Consider the following 18171-nt stretch of genomic DNA (forward strand, 5'->3'; position numbering starts at 1 on the left):
TCCTGGTCCAAGCCACCACCGTCTTTCATCTACATTATAGATGAAATTATAATAATTTCCTAATTGGTCTCCCTGCTTCTACTTTTACCCTTAGAGTCTATTCTCTGCACAGTAGCCAGAGTGATCCCATTAATATTTTTAAGTGAGCTCATGCTCACAATCTTCCAGTGACTTCTCTTCACCTCAGAAGTAAAGCTAATATTTTTACTATGACCTGTAAAGCCTTATGTGATCTGGTTCCTCATTTCCTCCCTGACCTCATTTCTATTAATATCTTCTTCCTATTGTTATGTCTGCTCCTTGATGTTTCTTGAAAATGCCAGAAACACTTCTACTCAGGGCCTTTGAACATGCTCTATTCTCTTCCTGGAATGCTCCTCCCCAGGTATCCTCTTGGCTACCTCACTCTCTCTCTTCAGTTCTTTATTCAAAATTATCATTTCTGGATTCATCCACCATTCACCATCACTCCCTTCTAACGTTTCATATCTGCTTTCTCTACTATATCACCAGCTTCTCTTCAGCTTTTTTTACTATCTAATATACTACATGTTTTACTTATTTGTGTTATTCATCCTCCAATTCACATGATTTTTTGTTTGGTTTGTTTTGTTCACTACTAGTGATGGAACCAAATAACCTGACTCCAGAATGTTTTAGAAAAATGTTTGAAAGAGAAGAAATTAGATCTTGATTATTCTGTAATGATGTTCTCCAGATTGTTGTCCTACAGAGCTATGATTCTGTAAAAATGCTTTGGAGAGAAGAATTTCTTAATAAAGTGAATGCTTCTTGTAATATCCTCCTCCTTAAGATTCCCACAGCACATTCATATTTTAGAGATTCCCAATAGTTTGGTGAAAGACAGCAGAGTGTCACCATAAAGAACATAAGCACAGGAGTTCTGTTGCCTGGTTTCTACTCCCAGTTTTTCCACTGTGTAATAACAATATCATCTTGAGCACATCACTTAACATCTTTATGCTTCAGTTTTTCCAGCTGTAAACTGGGGTTAATAATAATACCTACCTCAAAGGGGTATTTTGAAAACTAATTTAGTGTCTATAAAGTACTTAAAACAATGCCTGGAACATAGTGAGTGACTGTTATTATTAAAAGAAATCTATTAATGTTTAACCTGTTGAAACCAATACTTATTTGTTCATAATAATCTTTCTTCACTCAAACTATACATTCACTCTTAATTAATATTCTTTAACACTAAGTATTTTATAGAACCCAATCTGAAAAAACACAAAAAAAAATCATGAAAAGAATTATTCTAACTCCTCCTAGGATCTCATTTGGAATATAAGTGATTATTTGCCTATCAATTCCAAAGGAGATGACAATAACAAAATAAAGTTCTTTATATTGTTTCTTTAATATCACAAAATTGTTGACAGTTAACTATAAAATACTGTGGAGGATTCCTCTGAAATATTATTACTTTTTAAAGTGTTAGTATCTTATGTCAGCTGTTGTAAGCCCAGGCATGCTTTAAATCCTGGGAACATAGTACAACATCTTTTTGCTTTTGGTAAATGGTCTTGGCTCACCTTTTACTCTTTCTGTTGTGTGCCTTTAATGACAGAATATTCTGTGCCCATAGAGCTCTACGTGTTAAAAAAAAAATTTTCTTCTGGACTGAGCTATTGCTGTATAAATACTTGTATATGGAGACAACATAAATAAATTATAAATTTTTACTTTAAATTATGAAATATGAAGGGTAAAATTTTATTGGAATGCATCTCCTGTTGAGATGGTTGGAAGTGGCCTTTATAATGCCTTTAGTAAAAGAATTATTTTGTCTTTTTGATGTTTCAGAGGACTTTATACTTCATAACAATGCAACATAGAAATATAAGTGACAGGTATGCCTTACCTCTGTCAAGCTAAAGTAGGAGAAAGGCTATTTGTGAAATGATACGTGGAAAAGAAAATCTAGACTGCAGGCATGTTCCCAGACTGAAGAGTTTTAGGAAAGTGGATATAAGGAAGTAGAGGACCTATAAATTGATTTCTTTGAAACCATAGCCAACTGTATACCCTTTCAAAAGTCTTTGTAGGCCTCTAACATATATCTGTATGAAGACCACTGCTTTAAATCACTGCAGTTAACCTATTGCATTCCATGGTAAGTGGACACTACATATTTGTACAAACAGTAAGTAAAACCTCTTGTACAAGTAATAGGTAAAACCAAACTTTTAACAACTCAAGGTACTTATTCAAAAAATAAAATACTAACATACTGATATTCCCAAAATAAATATAACTAACCTAACATTTCTGTAGCAGTTAACAGTTTACTAATATCCTCCACATACATTATCTTCTTTACATCTTTATATTGCCCTGTGAAGTAGATGCTACTTCTCTTTCATCTCAGTTTTCTCAGTGAGGAAATTGGGGCTCCAGAGATGAGCTGTTTACAGAGGCTGGAATTTAGATCTTCTGACTGCTAGTCCAAGTGTTTTTTTCCAATATAACACTATTTCAAAGAGAGTGTACTTGATTAAAATTAGAGCATTCCTGAAGCCTGTCTAGAGAAAGAGTTCTTAGTGTCAAAGAGTACAAACTTTGGATTGTGGTCTGATTCTTTCTCTTACCCTGCTGTCATTGTCATGCTTATTGGACAATGTATTTTGTGTCAAGCATTGCCCTCTATGCTCTTAGGCACTGTCTCAGGCCTGGCAGATAATTTCTCAAATAATCTATGGACTCTGCAATCAAAGAGCTCACTCATAATAGAGTGACAAAGACATACCTATTAAAAAGAAAACTATTACACATTACTGGAGACATTACTAGAGAATCAAAAGAATAATACCATTATCTTTCTCAGGAGGGGAGTAAGCAATTTTGGGAACTAGTCCACTGGTCTTATTCTAACAACAGCACCCATTAGTATGGTGCCCATGCTTTCTGAGCCCAATAACAAAGGACTCATAGTCTAATGAATAAGAGAATTCACATAGAAAAATCCATACTATACAGTGGCAACATAGAGTGGGAGTTGTGTATTACAAAATTTACCCTTGAAAAATCTGTACATTTTCTGCAAAGCACAGTATATATGCATTTAGATATATAGCCCAGTGTAGAAATATAAATGTGTAAAATGTTTAAGTGCATATTGTTTGCCTGTATATAGTATAAAACACATATGTAAAATATTTTATAATACTTTTAACAGCATATCAAGTCAATATTACTGAATTCACATAAATTAAGTTCTTATAGAATTCAGTTCTTCTCCATCCTTTGGTCATGTGACATCTACCATAAAGTAAATAGTTTTAAGATATGGGATCACAGGAAAGTTTTCTTTGATTACATTTTCAGAGAGAGAAACTTGAGCATTTCGATATGATGAGAGTAAAGACCTGGTGAGTAAAGAGAATTTGAAGATACAGAAGAAGAGACAGGAAGAGGTGGCATACATATCCCTGATCTAATGCATTTTATGACAGAAAACATTAATAGTCATGCCTTGCTTAATGATGGGGATACATTCTGAGAAATGTGTGGTTAGGCAATTTAACTATTGTGCAAACATCATAGAGTGTATTTACAAAAACTTAGATGATGTAGCCTACTACACATGCAGGCTATAAGGTATACCCTATTGATCTTAGGCTATAGAACTGTAGAGCATGTTATTTTACTGAATATTGTAGGGAATTAAAACCCAGTGATAAGTATTTTTATATTTAAACATATGCAACCATAGAAAATGTACAATAAAAATATATTATAATCTTATGAGACCACCATCATATATGTGGTTTGTTGTTGACAGAAACATCGTTGTATGGCACATGACTGTATATTAACTACATAAATTATATTAGCTAATGAACACAAAGATTTTTATTTATATTTATACGCTTCAACAAAAATTAAGACAACAGTGAATCTGTGATGTCATAAAATTATCAAACGCGGACTCTAAATCTCTAATGTTACATAATAAAAAAATGGGATTGGCGCTTAATATTTAAAAGACTGTTGTCTTAATCAGATACCCAAGAAGACCATAATGCCATGTAAATGATACTCTCATGAAATTCTAAAGCATGTAAGTTTTCTTTCATAGCAAGCTCTCTCACAAAAACTGACATTATTGAAAAATATGCCCCACATTCCATTTATGAATAATCCTGTTCTGCCTCTTTACTTTCCATATAGAAAGTTTAAAGATGCTTTGCCCTGCCTCTTTTTCTCCAGTTTCTTAACTAATAAAATTGCAGTACTTATTTTTAAAACTGTAGACCCTTCCGAATGCTGATGAATGAAATATTCTCCTTTTTTTGCAACTAAAAAAAGAAGAGTTATATTCTCCTCTAAAGTGAGTGTTATTAACTCACTTTACAGATGTTATTTTCAGGAAGATTACTTTGTAAAACACCCAGACTTTAGAGATTGGTCTCATGTCGTGCAAAAGTAACCTTTAACTTCCGAAAGTTCTAAATGTCTGATTCATTATATTTAATAATGTGTTGATTTGGTAATAATATTAAAACTGGCATTTCTGTTTTCTGAACATTATCTTTTTTTCTTAAACCGAAATGAAATCATTGGTACTTCTCAGTTATCTCAATCCTATGGAAGTAACAAAACTAATTTTTTCAAACTTCTTTAGCAATAGCACTCTATTTTCAAATACAGTCTTACATAGATCCAAATAAATTCTGTAGATTTTAGAAAAGGACTTATTTCTTAGACAGTTATTCTTTCATATTTTATGGAATATTAGAAACTCTTAAAGTACCTCCTTGGAGTTCTTAAGGAACACAATTTAATGATAAATTGTTATAACCTATTTTTAAATTTTACATATTAGTCTAACTTTAGTACATTAATTTCATTCACTTAGTTTCTGAATATTGCTATTCACAGTGCTATTGGAAAATGAGACTTTTGAAACTTAATTCCTCCTCAAAAAAGACTTCCCTAGTCAATTCCAGGTAGTTAAAGCACTCCTACTTTGTGTTTTCCTCTGCAATATTTAAATTGCTCCACCATGTACATACCATATTGTACTATATATTTCTTCACCTATCTTTTTTTTATGAACTGTGAAAGATCTTCATTTATAAATTGTGGGTGATTCTACCCCTAGAACCCAGCACAATGACAGGAAAATAACCATCATTTATTGAGTGTTTGCCAGACATTGAACCAAGCACTGTGTATAGAATATTTTGTTATGTTCAGCCTCATGAAATAGATTTAACAACCCCATTCTACTGATGATCACAGAGAGGCAGAGAGGTTACATCTTTAATAAGTGGTAGAATGAGGATTCAGGCCATTTCAGTCCTGAGCTCAAAACCCATGCCAATCACTACACTATCGTGCATATGCAATATATGTTTTTAAAATGAATGCATAAATGACCTAATTAACGTGAGTACCATTTGGAAAGAAACCACATACTTCTGACTGGTCTTAACTGTTGGTTAAGTTTGGGCAGTAGGTCTAGCAACAGATGACTTGGAAAGAACAAATCTCCTCCTACAACATATCCATCCCTCATATAATATTTTTAGTTATTAGAATTTTTAGCATCCCTTAGATGTACTAAAGCATTAAAACTCCTCTTCCTTGAGTATAGCAGAAGGGTCTACACAGAGTTTTTCTATAAGAGTAAGTACTCACACTCTGGTAGAGTGTAATGAAATCTGCCTGCTTACTTCTGTTTACCCATAAGGCAGAGGTGGCTGTTTTTCATATGTAGTTTAAAAATATTGAGTATGAATCCTATTCAGGTACAGTGCTCGAGGTAATATTGACTGGTTAATATCTCAGATTCTGAAGTCAGACGTTGGGCAGTTTACTTAACCTCTCCTTTACTTTAAAATCTTTAAAGTGGGGATAATAATGGGATCTACCACGTGGGGTTGTTATAAGGATTAAATGAGTAAATGCAGCAAAGGACTTACAAATCACTAGCACATGGTAAACATGAAATAAATATTAGCTGTTATTATTTGTGTTGTTTACTGTGCACTTTTTCTTATATATTTGTTCAGTAGTTCTTTATATAGTTTAATGGACTTATTTGTATAATTAAGCCTACCTGTACTCTTGTCTACTTGATTACAATAAATACACCTACTTACTATATAAATGCATTTCATCTTACAGTGTAACTAGATGTGTTTCCTTCTTCAAGCTGAGAGATGATTTATTTAATTCATTTATTGAGATCCTGCTATGTAAGGTACTGTGTGCAAGATTCTGGGGATAGAGCCATGAGCAAAAGAGATAGAAACTCTGTTCTCCAGCTACTTAGAGTAGGGGTGTCGGACATATTTTTACATTTCACGCCTCTGTTGATAAACATTTTTGAGCATTCATACAAAAATGAATAATTATTTATAAATGATCTACATGTCTTTCTGCTAGTGTATAGATTTTACAGTGAACTCTAAATTAAAAAGAGATAAAATAGAAGTAAAAATTCTAGTATTCTCTTTCCCTTTGAGTGTGTTCACCCCCTTTGGAGAGTTCACTGGCTTAAATTATCAAGGGAGAGACAGACAATCAGAGAAATAAACAGGAGGGAGTGTATGAAGGAAAGGGTCTCTGTGTCAGGAGCCCAGCTTCATCTGGAGGGCCAGAAAAGGCTTCTCTAAGAAAGTAACATTTGAGATAGGCTCTGAAAGGAGGATGTTGGGCTTCTCAGAGCCAAAGGACTGAGAGCAGAGTGTTCCAAGAATAGTGTTTGTAGCTAAAAGCCTGATGTGTTCAAGAAACTGAAAGAATGCCAGTGTTGCTGAGGAGGCAATGTCATAAAACAAAGTCTAAAGAGAACCAGATCATACAAGGATTATATACTATGTTAAGGATTTATATCTTACTCCTAAAATTCATGGGAAACTCTTCAAGAATTTAAAGAGGAGAAGTAACATGATCAAATTATCACCTTTCTAGTTCTAGGCGATATTTTTCTTCCTAATGATTATTGCTAAAAACAGGTTTGAAATAGTGCATATTAACAAAGGATTTAAAGAAAAAGTCTGATGTAGCAAATTACTGTTTAACTCACTAAAAGGAATTTTATTACAATCATGCTGTGAGCCTTTGCAACAGTAAAAAATAATGTATTCTGAAAAGGAAAAGTAAGACAAGGGCAAATTAAAATTGAAAATGTTTCTCTTTTTTTCAAGCAGCCTGAAATACAAAACCCAGGAAACAAATTAATATCGCCTATATTTACACTATATTCTCTCTTACGCTTACAGTGGTTAGTGCTTACTTTGGTTCTTTTAACTCTATAGTCAAAGAAAAATTTAGACTATGATTCCAATAACGATAAAAACAACAATAATGATAGTAACAACATTTCGCATCATGGCTTAATTATGAGCACCTTATATGTATTATTTAATCCTCATAGTGATTCTACTAAATAAATACTGTTGATATCCCATTTTTATAAACAAGGAGCCCATAGGTGATAGAGCCAATCTGACCAGAAGCCACACTCTGACCTACTATTGTATTCTTTCTCTCAGGAGCTACTCCATAAGGCAGCAATAAATAGTATAGAATGAAAATCAGAATCACCAGATCATGGGAAAGAATTAAGTGCTTGTTTTAAAAACGTTTTTAAGGTGAGGAACAATAAGTAATATTAAATGGCATCTTTTTCTGGCTACGGAGTTAACTCAGTATTCTGTGATATATAAGATGTACATATCTATTATATGATATTTGTTATACATAAGAAATATAAGTATGTGTAGGATCTGAGAATGATACAGGAACCCCTAAATATATAGTTTCTTTCTCCTGGAACCGTACCCATTCAAGTGACTATTAATTCAAGGCAATGATAAAATAACAAATGATAGAAAAAGGATAATGGCTATATAAATTCAAAATTAGAGAATATTATTGTTACTCATGTTACCAAAAAGAACATGTAAATTTGCACTTTGTCATAGCATGACTTCAGTTCAACTAAGTTGGAGGAAAGGAAAGAGTAGGGAACCTTGTAATTCATTAAGAGGTGACTGTGTGAGCAAATTCCCTAAGGCAGAAATGTGGAGGACAGTCTGAAACAATAAGTATACTCATCTAAGGAAAACTGTAAATTCTGGAATGTAATGGAAGATGGGGTTGGGAAAATGTGGTTACAGTGGGCCCAGATTGCTTAACTAAGGAGTTTTAAGTTCATCCCAAGAAATGAGATAGGTATTGGAAGCTTTTCAAGCAGAAAGTAAAATAAAAAATATTCTTTTTAGAATATCACGTGTAGGTAGAAATGAAGGAGAGAGACTTCAGTTAAAGGTTTTGATTAGGAAATAGTTGCTATAATCAGGATATGAAATAATGAAAAGTGGAATCAAGGTGGCCATCTTGAAATGTAGCTGAAGAAATATGTTTGAGATATACTTTAGAGGAAGAAATGATAGCATATCATATCTAATTGATCAGAGGGGTTAATATTTATACTTCCAGGAGTAAATAAGGCTTTTTTCATTGTTTTTGATAACTTATAGGTGGTAATTTTTTTATCCCTTTGATTTTTACATTATGCCTAAATGGCAACCCAAATTGTGAGATGTGGTTGTCTAGCACTATATTGTTTAAACTCAAAACTATTTTATGATACTGTGTTCAAACTGTATTGAAAATCTTCAGGGCGTGAGTGAGATCAAGTCAGACCCAACTCAGCATATGAATCTTGGTCAATATTGGCCTGGCATCGAAGAAGTTCTCTTTGCATAGGTGTTGAATTATTGCCACTATTAGCAGGCATTGCAATGAAATGTTCACTGTAATATTGAACCAGTAAAATTAAAATTTGTTTTGTAGCACAAGGGAAACTTTTGAAAGATCTCTAGTTCCTTTTTAAAATGAGGCTTTTTTAATACTATAAGTTTAAAACCTCTTTCTTATAGTATTGTGTTCATAATACTTTATTTCATTGCTGTATGTTGTAAGAATTCTCAGAAGCAGATCCTGAATACTTTATAATATATAACTTAAAAATATTCACAAAAGTATTATTACATTTTGATCACATCTGGATCTTGTGCCATATACAGAGAAGATATTTAAAAATATTTCATGAATGAATTTAAAACCATCTAAAATTTAAATTGGACAATTTATATTCTTTTTAATTTCAAAGTGTTATGGGGGTACAAATGTTTTTGGTTACAAGGATCGCTTTGGTAATGCTTGAGTCAGGGTTATAAGTGTGCCCATCACCCAGATAGTGTTCATTGTACCTGTTAGATAGGTTTTCACCCATTCCCTTCTCCCTCCTCTCCCCTTATTGATTTCCATTGAGTTATACTTCCTTCCATGCACATGTGTGCTTATTGGTTAGTTCCAATTTAATAGTGAGTACATGTGGTATTTGTTTTTCCATTCTTTAGATACTTCACTTAGGATAATGGTCTCCAATTCTATCCATATTGTTGCAAAAGGCAGTAAGTCATCCTTCTTCATGGCTGAATAGTATTCCATGGTATACCTATACCACATTTTGTTAATCCAATTTAAAAAATTATTCAATTTTGTTTTGCAGTGATCAGCATGTTGGTAAAATTTATTCCAAATGTTCTTCCTTTGTGGATTATGTCACAAAGTCTCTAAAGAAGCTTGGATTAGATGAGTCCAAGGTCAGTATATGATTACTCATTATCTTCATAAAAAACAGAGGAACTTCTATAGGCTAATGAACTGAGATAATAGAAAATAACTTGCCTTCTACTTTTCTCTCATTTGTGAAAAAGTCTAAATTATTTATCTATTGAGGCCAAACCTCCATCATCTTTATTCCAGTTCATCCTTCCTGTCAATGTAGATAGTTTGCTGTCTATGCCTACAGAGAAAATCCTGCTTTAGGTTTATTGAGTTAAAAATGTGCCAATTCACAGATCAAAATAGAATTAAAAAGTGAGACAGCAGTACAAATTGGAATTACAAGTAAAGAGAGAATAGTTTTAATTTTGAAATGCATCTATATACAGTTTATACAACTAATCAAAATTAAAAATCTGAAATTCAAAAAGCCTTTGAATAGGAGAATCTTCGAAAGTTGTAACATCATAGGAGCCCCAAGCCAATAATTACTAACATGTTGTTGAAGGCAGAAAGGTAAGCTGGTTGACTGATAGTAATATATATTCTAACACTGAGAAAAATATAAATTCTCAACATGATTTAAATGAGTCATTAACTAAAATATTAAATGGAACTTGAGTCACTCTGGTATTTTGAATTGATTATAAATTGGAACAGAATGAAATAGGTGGTTAAAGAAATGAATTGGATTTCCTGAAAAAGTTACAAAGACAAAATTAAGTTACATCAAAACTAAAAAATAGTATTATTGATTGTACCAATTATTCATTTAATTCCCAGTTGCTTTATTACTTAAAGCAATTGAACTAGTACTAGTCTCCTCCCTGGTAAAATGGGTGTAGGGTTTAGGTAGGATTAAATTAGGTGATATACGTAAAGCTCTTAACACAATTTTAGTACATAGTAAATGCTAATTGTAAGATACTCCTTTTATTATTGTAATCCCTGTATATGTACTGCTAGTAATAAAACAATTGATACGATTTTTATAAATATTTTTATTTACTCACTAAAACAAAGACTCCTAGTTTCGCATAAATAAATGAGAATAGACATGATTATACTAGTTATATTTTATTTATGAATTTTTAGAAAATGTTTTTAATACATTAAACTGATCTTCCTTCCAATTAGTCTTAAAAATTACAAGACATACTAAAAGGAAAAAACACAGTTTGAAGAGACAGAGCAAGCATCAAAACGAAATTCAGATATGGCAAGGATGTTGGAATTGTCAGACCAGGAATTTAAAACAATGATGACTAATATGCTAAAGGTTCTAATGGTTAAAGTAGACAGCATTCAGAAGAGATTGACAATGTAAGGAAAAAAATGGAAATTCTAAAAAAGAATCAAAAGTAAATGCTAGAGATCAAAAATACTGTCACAGAAATGAAGAATGCCTTTGATGGGGGCATTAGTAGACTAGACACTGCGGAGGAAAGAATCTCTGAACTTAAGGATTCACCAATAGAAAATATGAAAACTGAAAAGCAAAGAGAGGTAAGAGTGGAAAAAATAACAAAAAACAAAAAACACAGTATCGAAGGACTGTAGGACAACTACAGAAGGTGTAGAATACACATAATGGGATTAATAGACGAAATATTTGAAGCAATAATGACACAAATTTTTCCAAATTAATGTCAGATACCAAAACATATCCAGAGAGCTCAGAGAACACCAAGCAGGATAAATACAAAAAAACTACACCTAGGAAGATTGTTTTCGAACTACAGAAGATCACATGTAAAGAAAAAGTACTGATAGAAACCGCAGGAAAAAAACCTATTACCTATGGAGGAACAAAGATAAGAATTACATCTAAATTCTCCTCAAAAACCATGCAAGCAAGGAAAGAGTGGAGTGAAATACTTAAAGTGTTGAGAGGAAACATAGAATTATGTACTCTGTGAAATTATCCTTCAGAAATATAGGAGAAATAAAGACTTTCTCAGACAAACAAAAATTGAGGGAATTTGTTGCCAGTAGACATGTCATGCAAGAAATGAAATGTTAAAAGAAGTTATAGATCCCAGGTAGGATCTATCCCAGGTTTGTCAAAAACCAATTAAGGTAATTAATTCATCACAACAGGCTAAAAAAGAAAAATCACATGATTATATCAATAGATAAAGAAAAACATTTGACAAAATCCAACAACCATTCATAATTAAAAACTCAGTAAACTAGAAATATTTGGGAACTTCCTCAATTTGATAGAGAATATCTACAAAAAAGTATAGCTAATATCTTACTTAATGTGAGAAACTTAAAGCTTTCCCACTAGGATCAGGAACAAAGCCAGATGACGCTTCTTACCACTTCTTTTAAACAGTGTATTGAAAGTACTAGCTAGTGCATTAAGATAAGAAAAAGAAATAAAAAGTATAGAGATTGAGAAGGAAGAAATAGAATTTTCCCTTTTCCCAGATGAAATGATTGTCTAAGTGGAAAACCTGAAAGAATTGACAAAAAACACTTGGAAGTAATGAGCTATTACTACAAGTTTACAGGATACAAGGTTAATGTACAAAAGTTAATCACTTTCCTATATACCAGCAATGAACAAGTGGAATTTGAAATTAAAAACACAATGGCATTTACATTAGCATTCCCCCCAAACATGAAGTACTTAGGTTTAAATCTAACAAAATATGTACAAAATCCATGTGAGGAAAACTACAAAACTCTGATGAATGAAATCAACAAGGGACAAATAAATGGGGAGATAGACATTTCATGTTTATAGATAGGAAAATTCAATATTGTCAAGATATCAGTTCTTCCCTAATCTATAGGTTTACTAAAATCCCGTTCAAAATCTCAGGAAGTTATTTTGTCAATACTGAAAAACTGATACTAAAGTTTATATGAAAAGGCAAAAGAACCAAAATAGCCAACACGATATTAAAAGAGAAGAATAAAATTGGAGTAATGACCCTACCTGACTTTAATATTTACTATAAAGCTATAGTAACCAAGACAGTTTTGTACTGGTGAAATAATAGACAAATAGATCCATGGAGTAGAATAGAGAACTCAGAAATACACCCACATAAATATAGTCAACTGATCTTTGACAAAGTAGCAAAGACAGTACCATGCAGCAGAGCGTTTCCAACAAATAGTTCTGGAACAATTGGACATCTACATGCAAAAAAATGAATCTAGACACAGACCTTACATTTTTTACAAAAATTAACTCAAAGTGAATCAGAGACCTAAATGTAAAATGCAAAACTATAAAATTTCTAGAAAATAACATAGGAGAAAACCAATATGACTTTGGGTATGGTAATGACTTTTTAGGTATAACATCAAAGCTACAATCCACAAAATAATCGATAAGCTTCATTACTTCATTAAAATTTAAAATTTCTGCCCTGCAAAAGACACTGTCAAGAGAATGAGAAGACAAGCCACAATTTTTTTAAAAGATGTATCTAATAAAGGATTATATTTAAAGTATAAAATTTTAAAAACTCAACAATAATAAACAATGTGATTAATAAATAGGCCACTAAAGACCATATCAGATACCTCACCAAAGAATATATACAGATGGCAAATAAGCATGTAAAAAGATGCTCCTTGTCATATGTCATCAGGGAAATGCAAAATAAAACAACAACGAGATACCACTACACATTTATTAGAATGGCCAAAATCCAGAGCACTGACAACAACAGATGTTGGTGAAGGTGTAGAGCAATAGGAATTCTCATTCATTACTAGTGGGAATGCAAAATGGTACAGCCATTTTGTAAGATAGTATGGTGGTTTCTTAACAAAACTAAACATACTCTTTATCATACTGTTTTGTGAAAGGGCTGTATGATGCAAAGCAACCCCCAAAAGCAGAAGTTGAGAAACCAAAGAATGAGGCAGGCAAATCTAGTTTGTCGATAAAAGGCAACAAAATGGTAGATTTATTGGGGAACTTACAGACAGAAGCATGATCTTGGGCAGCAGCAAGACAGGTAGATGTCCACATTGCTACCTCTGAGACCCAGGGCTTATATACCTTAGGGAAAAGATACCCATGCTTTCAAAGGAATGTGCAGGACAATTAAAGCTAACTTTTCAGGCAAAGGCAAGGATGCTATGTGTGTCCTAACCTAAAATTTGCCTAAGGGTGGGATCTGTGGTCAGTATGGGTTTATGATAACATCAAGGTTGTCTTGGCTTGCACAAGGAAGAGTAAATAAAATAGAAATCTTGGAGGCATTCCTGGGACTGGGTTTAATCAGAAGTCACCATGGTAGATTAGCATCCAGTATGGAGTGACTTTGATCTCCACACATAAGATCCAGCAATCACATGCCTTAGTTTTATCTAAAGGAGTTAAAAACTTATGTCCATACAAATACCTGTATGTTGTTTATAGCAGCTTTATACATATTGGCCAAAACTTAGAAGCAACCAAGATATCCTTCGGTAGGTGAGTGGATAAATATACTGTGCTACACCCATATAATGAAATGTCATTCAGTATTTAAAAATATGAGCTACCAAGCTATGAAAAGACATGGAGGAACCTTAAATGCCTATTACTAAATGAAAGAAGCTGTGTGAAAGGCTACATGCCATATGATTTCAACTATATGCATTCTGGAAAAGGCAAAACTGTGAAGATAGTAAAAAACACTAGTCGTTCCAAGGGTTGGCGAGCGAGAAAGGGATGAATAGGAAGAGCACAGAGGATTTTTAGGTAGTGAAACTATTCTATATGTCATTATAATATTGGATACACGTCATACATTTGTCTAAACCCATAAAATATGTATTAATGCCACCAAGAGTATAAAGTATAAGGTATAAAGTAAACCATGATTTTTGGGTGGTAATGATGTGTCAATGTGTCAATCAACTGTAACAAATATACTAGTCTGGTGGGAAGTATTATTAGTGGGGGAAGCTGTGTCTGTGTGGGGACAGGGTTATATGGAAACTGTACTTTCTGCTCAGTTTTCCTGTGAACCTAAAACTGTTCTAAAATTGAAGTCTATTTAAGAAAAGAAAGCACTTATGGTAGGTACTATCTTTATTCCTGATTTAATGGATCTAGAAAGAATCTCAGAATAAGGCAAGTCATTTTTCCTGTTCAAGGAGCTACCAAGTGGTGGAGCTAGAGCTTGAATATAGCCTCAACTAACATCAAAACCTTAACTCTTTAACTACCACTAGTGAAATTAAAAACAAAAGAAAAAAGACTCTATAGATAAGTAGCACCATGCAAAAGAAAAGTCTTAAATGAAGTGATTACTTTTGTTAACTAATAATAATGATAATAGTGCCCCACTTATTTTTCTTGTAATACTATTTAAGCTCATTTTTAAAAAAAAAAAAAATGTGTTGAATAAAGTAGGTTACAAAAAGAAGGACCAGGAAACCCAAGCTGGAAGACATTGGGGGAGGAGGTTACGAAACAACATGATAACATGTGAAAAAGGATTTGCTGGTGAAAGAAAGCAAATAAATGAGTACTTTTTTATGGGGGGAGGTGGTTAACTTTAAGCAAGAGAAATTAAAAAAAGAGTGTCAGTCCAGTGTGGTTGGAAATAGAAAAAGTTATTAAAACCAAAGTTATAGTTTCAATCCAATACAAATATCTTATTTTACTCCCACATTGTGAAATAAAAGTGCTAAAATGAAAATTTTAAGCACAAGCAAAATAAAGAGCGAGTTGTATATTATTTTATTTCAAAAAATGAAATTAATTTTCATGTGAAATCCTAAATACTGAGAAGTGTCAAAACCATTTAAGTCTGGAATATTAAATGTACCAAAATACTTAAAAGATCTTTGACTATATTCATAATTATTTATTAACAAATATTTATATATAATTGAATGTGTGGTGAATGCATTGATGTGTTTATGATTTTTTAAAGTACATCTCTTCATATTCAAAACTATGTAAGCAAGTGAATGCCTAGAAAATATCTTAAGATGCCCTAGATAAATTCTTAGTCACAAGAAATCATGCATGTTAAACATGTGGAAATAAACAACATTCCCAGACAAATCATTATTCCAAAGGAAACTAGAACTGCATACTTAAGTGGCTCACACACAGCTTAAAAGATTAATCCATAAGTCCTATAGTCAGTTATGAAAGACAGCATTAGGTATTTCTCTTAGAGCCTAGTTTCTCAAACTCAGCATTATTGTTATTTGGATAATTCTTTGTTGTGAGAGGCAGTCCTTTGCATCATAGGATGTTTAGCAGCATCCCTAGCCTCTACCCACTAGATGTCAGCAGTAGCACTCCAGTGGTAACAATCAAAAAAATTAAATTTAAAAAGAAAGTCTCCAGACATTGCCAAAATTATTCCCAGTTAAGAACCACTATCTTTGAGCATTTGTGATCTTAGTGAGTCCATTTGCAGTCATCTAACATTCCCATTATAAACTCCATATTTTTAAAAAGTATTATTTTACATGTTGATGTTATACCAAGAGGTGTGGGGAAAGGGAGGGGGATCAAATTCCTTGCAGACACTTGTTAGATGATGATAATACAAAATCCCCTGCTCCCAAGAAACTAACATTCTAGTTAAAAAGAGAGGGAATCTCTGTTATTTTGCTTCCCATCAAAAGCCAGGTTGAGAAATTTGGTATTTGAAAGTGATTTTTTTTTTTTTAAGCACAATGAACATAAGTCCTGGCTTGTCCCAGAGAGTCCTGCTTTACATTTGTTATATTTCCCTAATTATTAATAACACTTCCATTTCACTCTAAAAAGTGTCCCAGTTTGGATAAAAAATTATATGGTCTTCTTACTTTTAAGAGGCATGCTATCCCTACATAATTCTAGAAATTCAAGCCTTATTTCTATAGCAAATCACACCATTAAAAAACTGTACTTCTCTGTTTACACCCCTATACCTACAGTAGTTCATCCCTGTAGGGATGCATTATCAGAACTATGATTAAATAGTTTGCTTTTCTTAAGGTTTAAAGAAGGAAGAAATGTATTACTTGGCTTGTTTGAATGTAAAAAATAATGATTGTTCCGGTTTTCTTAATAATTGGTGGGAGGTTATTCCAGGAATACATATATAGTACTTGTAAGAAAGACTGGAATCTGTCAGCTTCACAAGAACCCAGAAAAGAGATGTACAGCCTGCGCTCATCAGAATGTAGTTTGTTAACTGGAAGCAGAATTCAAAATAGCCATAGTGACAAAGTTATTATTACTTTCTGAGCAATAGTGCTTGCCATTATAGTGATAGAGCACCATTATGGTGATTCAGCTCCTGAACTACCAGCTAATTTACTCATTCTAGAGAATCTAGGTCATTTTTCTCTTACAGTTTTTGCTATTGATAGATTGTTTATTCATGACTATGCTTCCTACTTCCAACAAACTTTGTATATCGTTTCCAGTCCCCTTTATCCACACACACAATTGAAAAAGAAATTATAGATGATTTATTTAATCTTTATCATACCTATTTGGATAGAGTTTTTGTTCACCCCACTTCATCAGCAGGGCCACCACGTAAAATATACAGTTTTTGCTCTGCACAAGAACACCTAGCTGATGGCACAATTGAGAACGAAAATTCCAGCCCATGTTCCATTTAAAACAAGTACCTTGGCCCAGGACTACACCCACCCAAAGGAAAATAAGGGGTCTTTTTCTAATTCTCACAAAGACACCCTGTGGCTTAGCTGTAGCCCTGTTATAAGCCATAGAAACCCTAAGTGTAATAAGACAAGAGAGGTAGAAGAGGGATAACGTGTGGCTTTGGGAAGACCTTTGTGCATAAGTTACATCCTGTGACTGTTACCCCAACCAGTGATTGGGCAGGGACATATTAAAATGAGGCTTATCATTTGGAGGCATTCTGAGTCAACCTATTTGGTACAAGGATATTTCTGGACATTCAGTTAAGACGTTATTAAGAAGCTTTTATGTTAACTGAGTTATGGTATATAATAAGCTACATAATAAATTTCTGTTCACTTTTTCATAATAGGATGATCTCCAAAGAACACTCAACTTATTTCTTTTTTGCCTTACCTATCAGGAGGTTAAAGTTAAATTTATGCTTGATTTTAGCAACTGTCTTTAACTAAGTTATTTTGGCATCATGTTCTTCTCCCTTTAATTATGTACACTTGAGAGCCTATTTTACTTTAATGGCACTACTATTGATATATTTATGCCTGATATTATAAGCTGCCTCAAATTTTTCTTGACAATAAACATAGTATTTTAATTTTCATGTAACTTATGATTATATAGATTTGAAGCAATTAGATTTGACAAAAGTTAATTATACTTCTTTCAAATTATTACCAAAACAATATGCCAAAATTATGTACAAAGCCTAATATTATTTAATGCCAAGTGCCCAGAAGATAAAATAATATTTTCATTAAACAACAAAAAGTCTCATGTAATATAAGCCTAATTCTATATAGAACAGCCACATTGCCTATAAAAATTATCTTTATTCTCCCAGCTACCCACAGGAAAATTTGGGTACACAAATGCCTGCCTGGCAACCAGTAGCTCTAGGGAGTAGTAGAAGATAT

At 32.9% G+C, this 18171-nt stretch overlaps 1 protein-coding gene across 1 annotated transcript in view; it reads left to right on the forward strand.

Annotated features, from left to right (window-relative positions):
* METTL25 (methyltransferase like 25) overlaps positions 1 to 18171 on the forward strand; it is a 117544-nt gene that overhangs the window by 89251 nt on the left and 10122 nt on the right. The window contains exon 9 of the mRNA XM_012647365.1: positions 9560 to 9653. Within this exon, the coding sequence (XP_012502819.1) occupies positions 9560 to 9653 (94 nt within the window). The remainder of the gene's footprint in view (positions 1 to 9559; positions 9654 to 18171) is intronic.

Source organism: Propithecus coquereli, unplaced genomic scaffold, assembly GCF_000956105.1.
Source record: "Propithecus coquereli isolate 6110/MARCELLA unplaced genomic scaffold, Pcoq_1.0 Scaffold264, whole genome shotgun sequence".
NCBI lineage: Eukaryota > Metazoa > Chordata > Mammalia > Primates > Indriidae > Propithecus > Propithecus coquereli.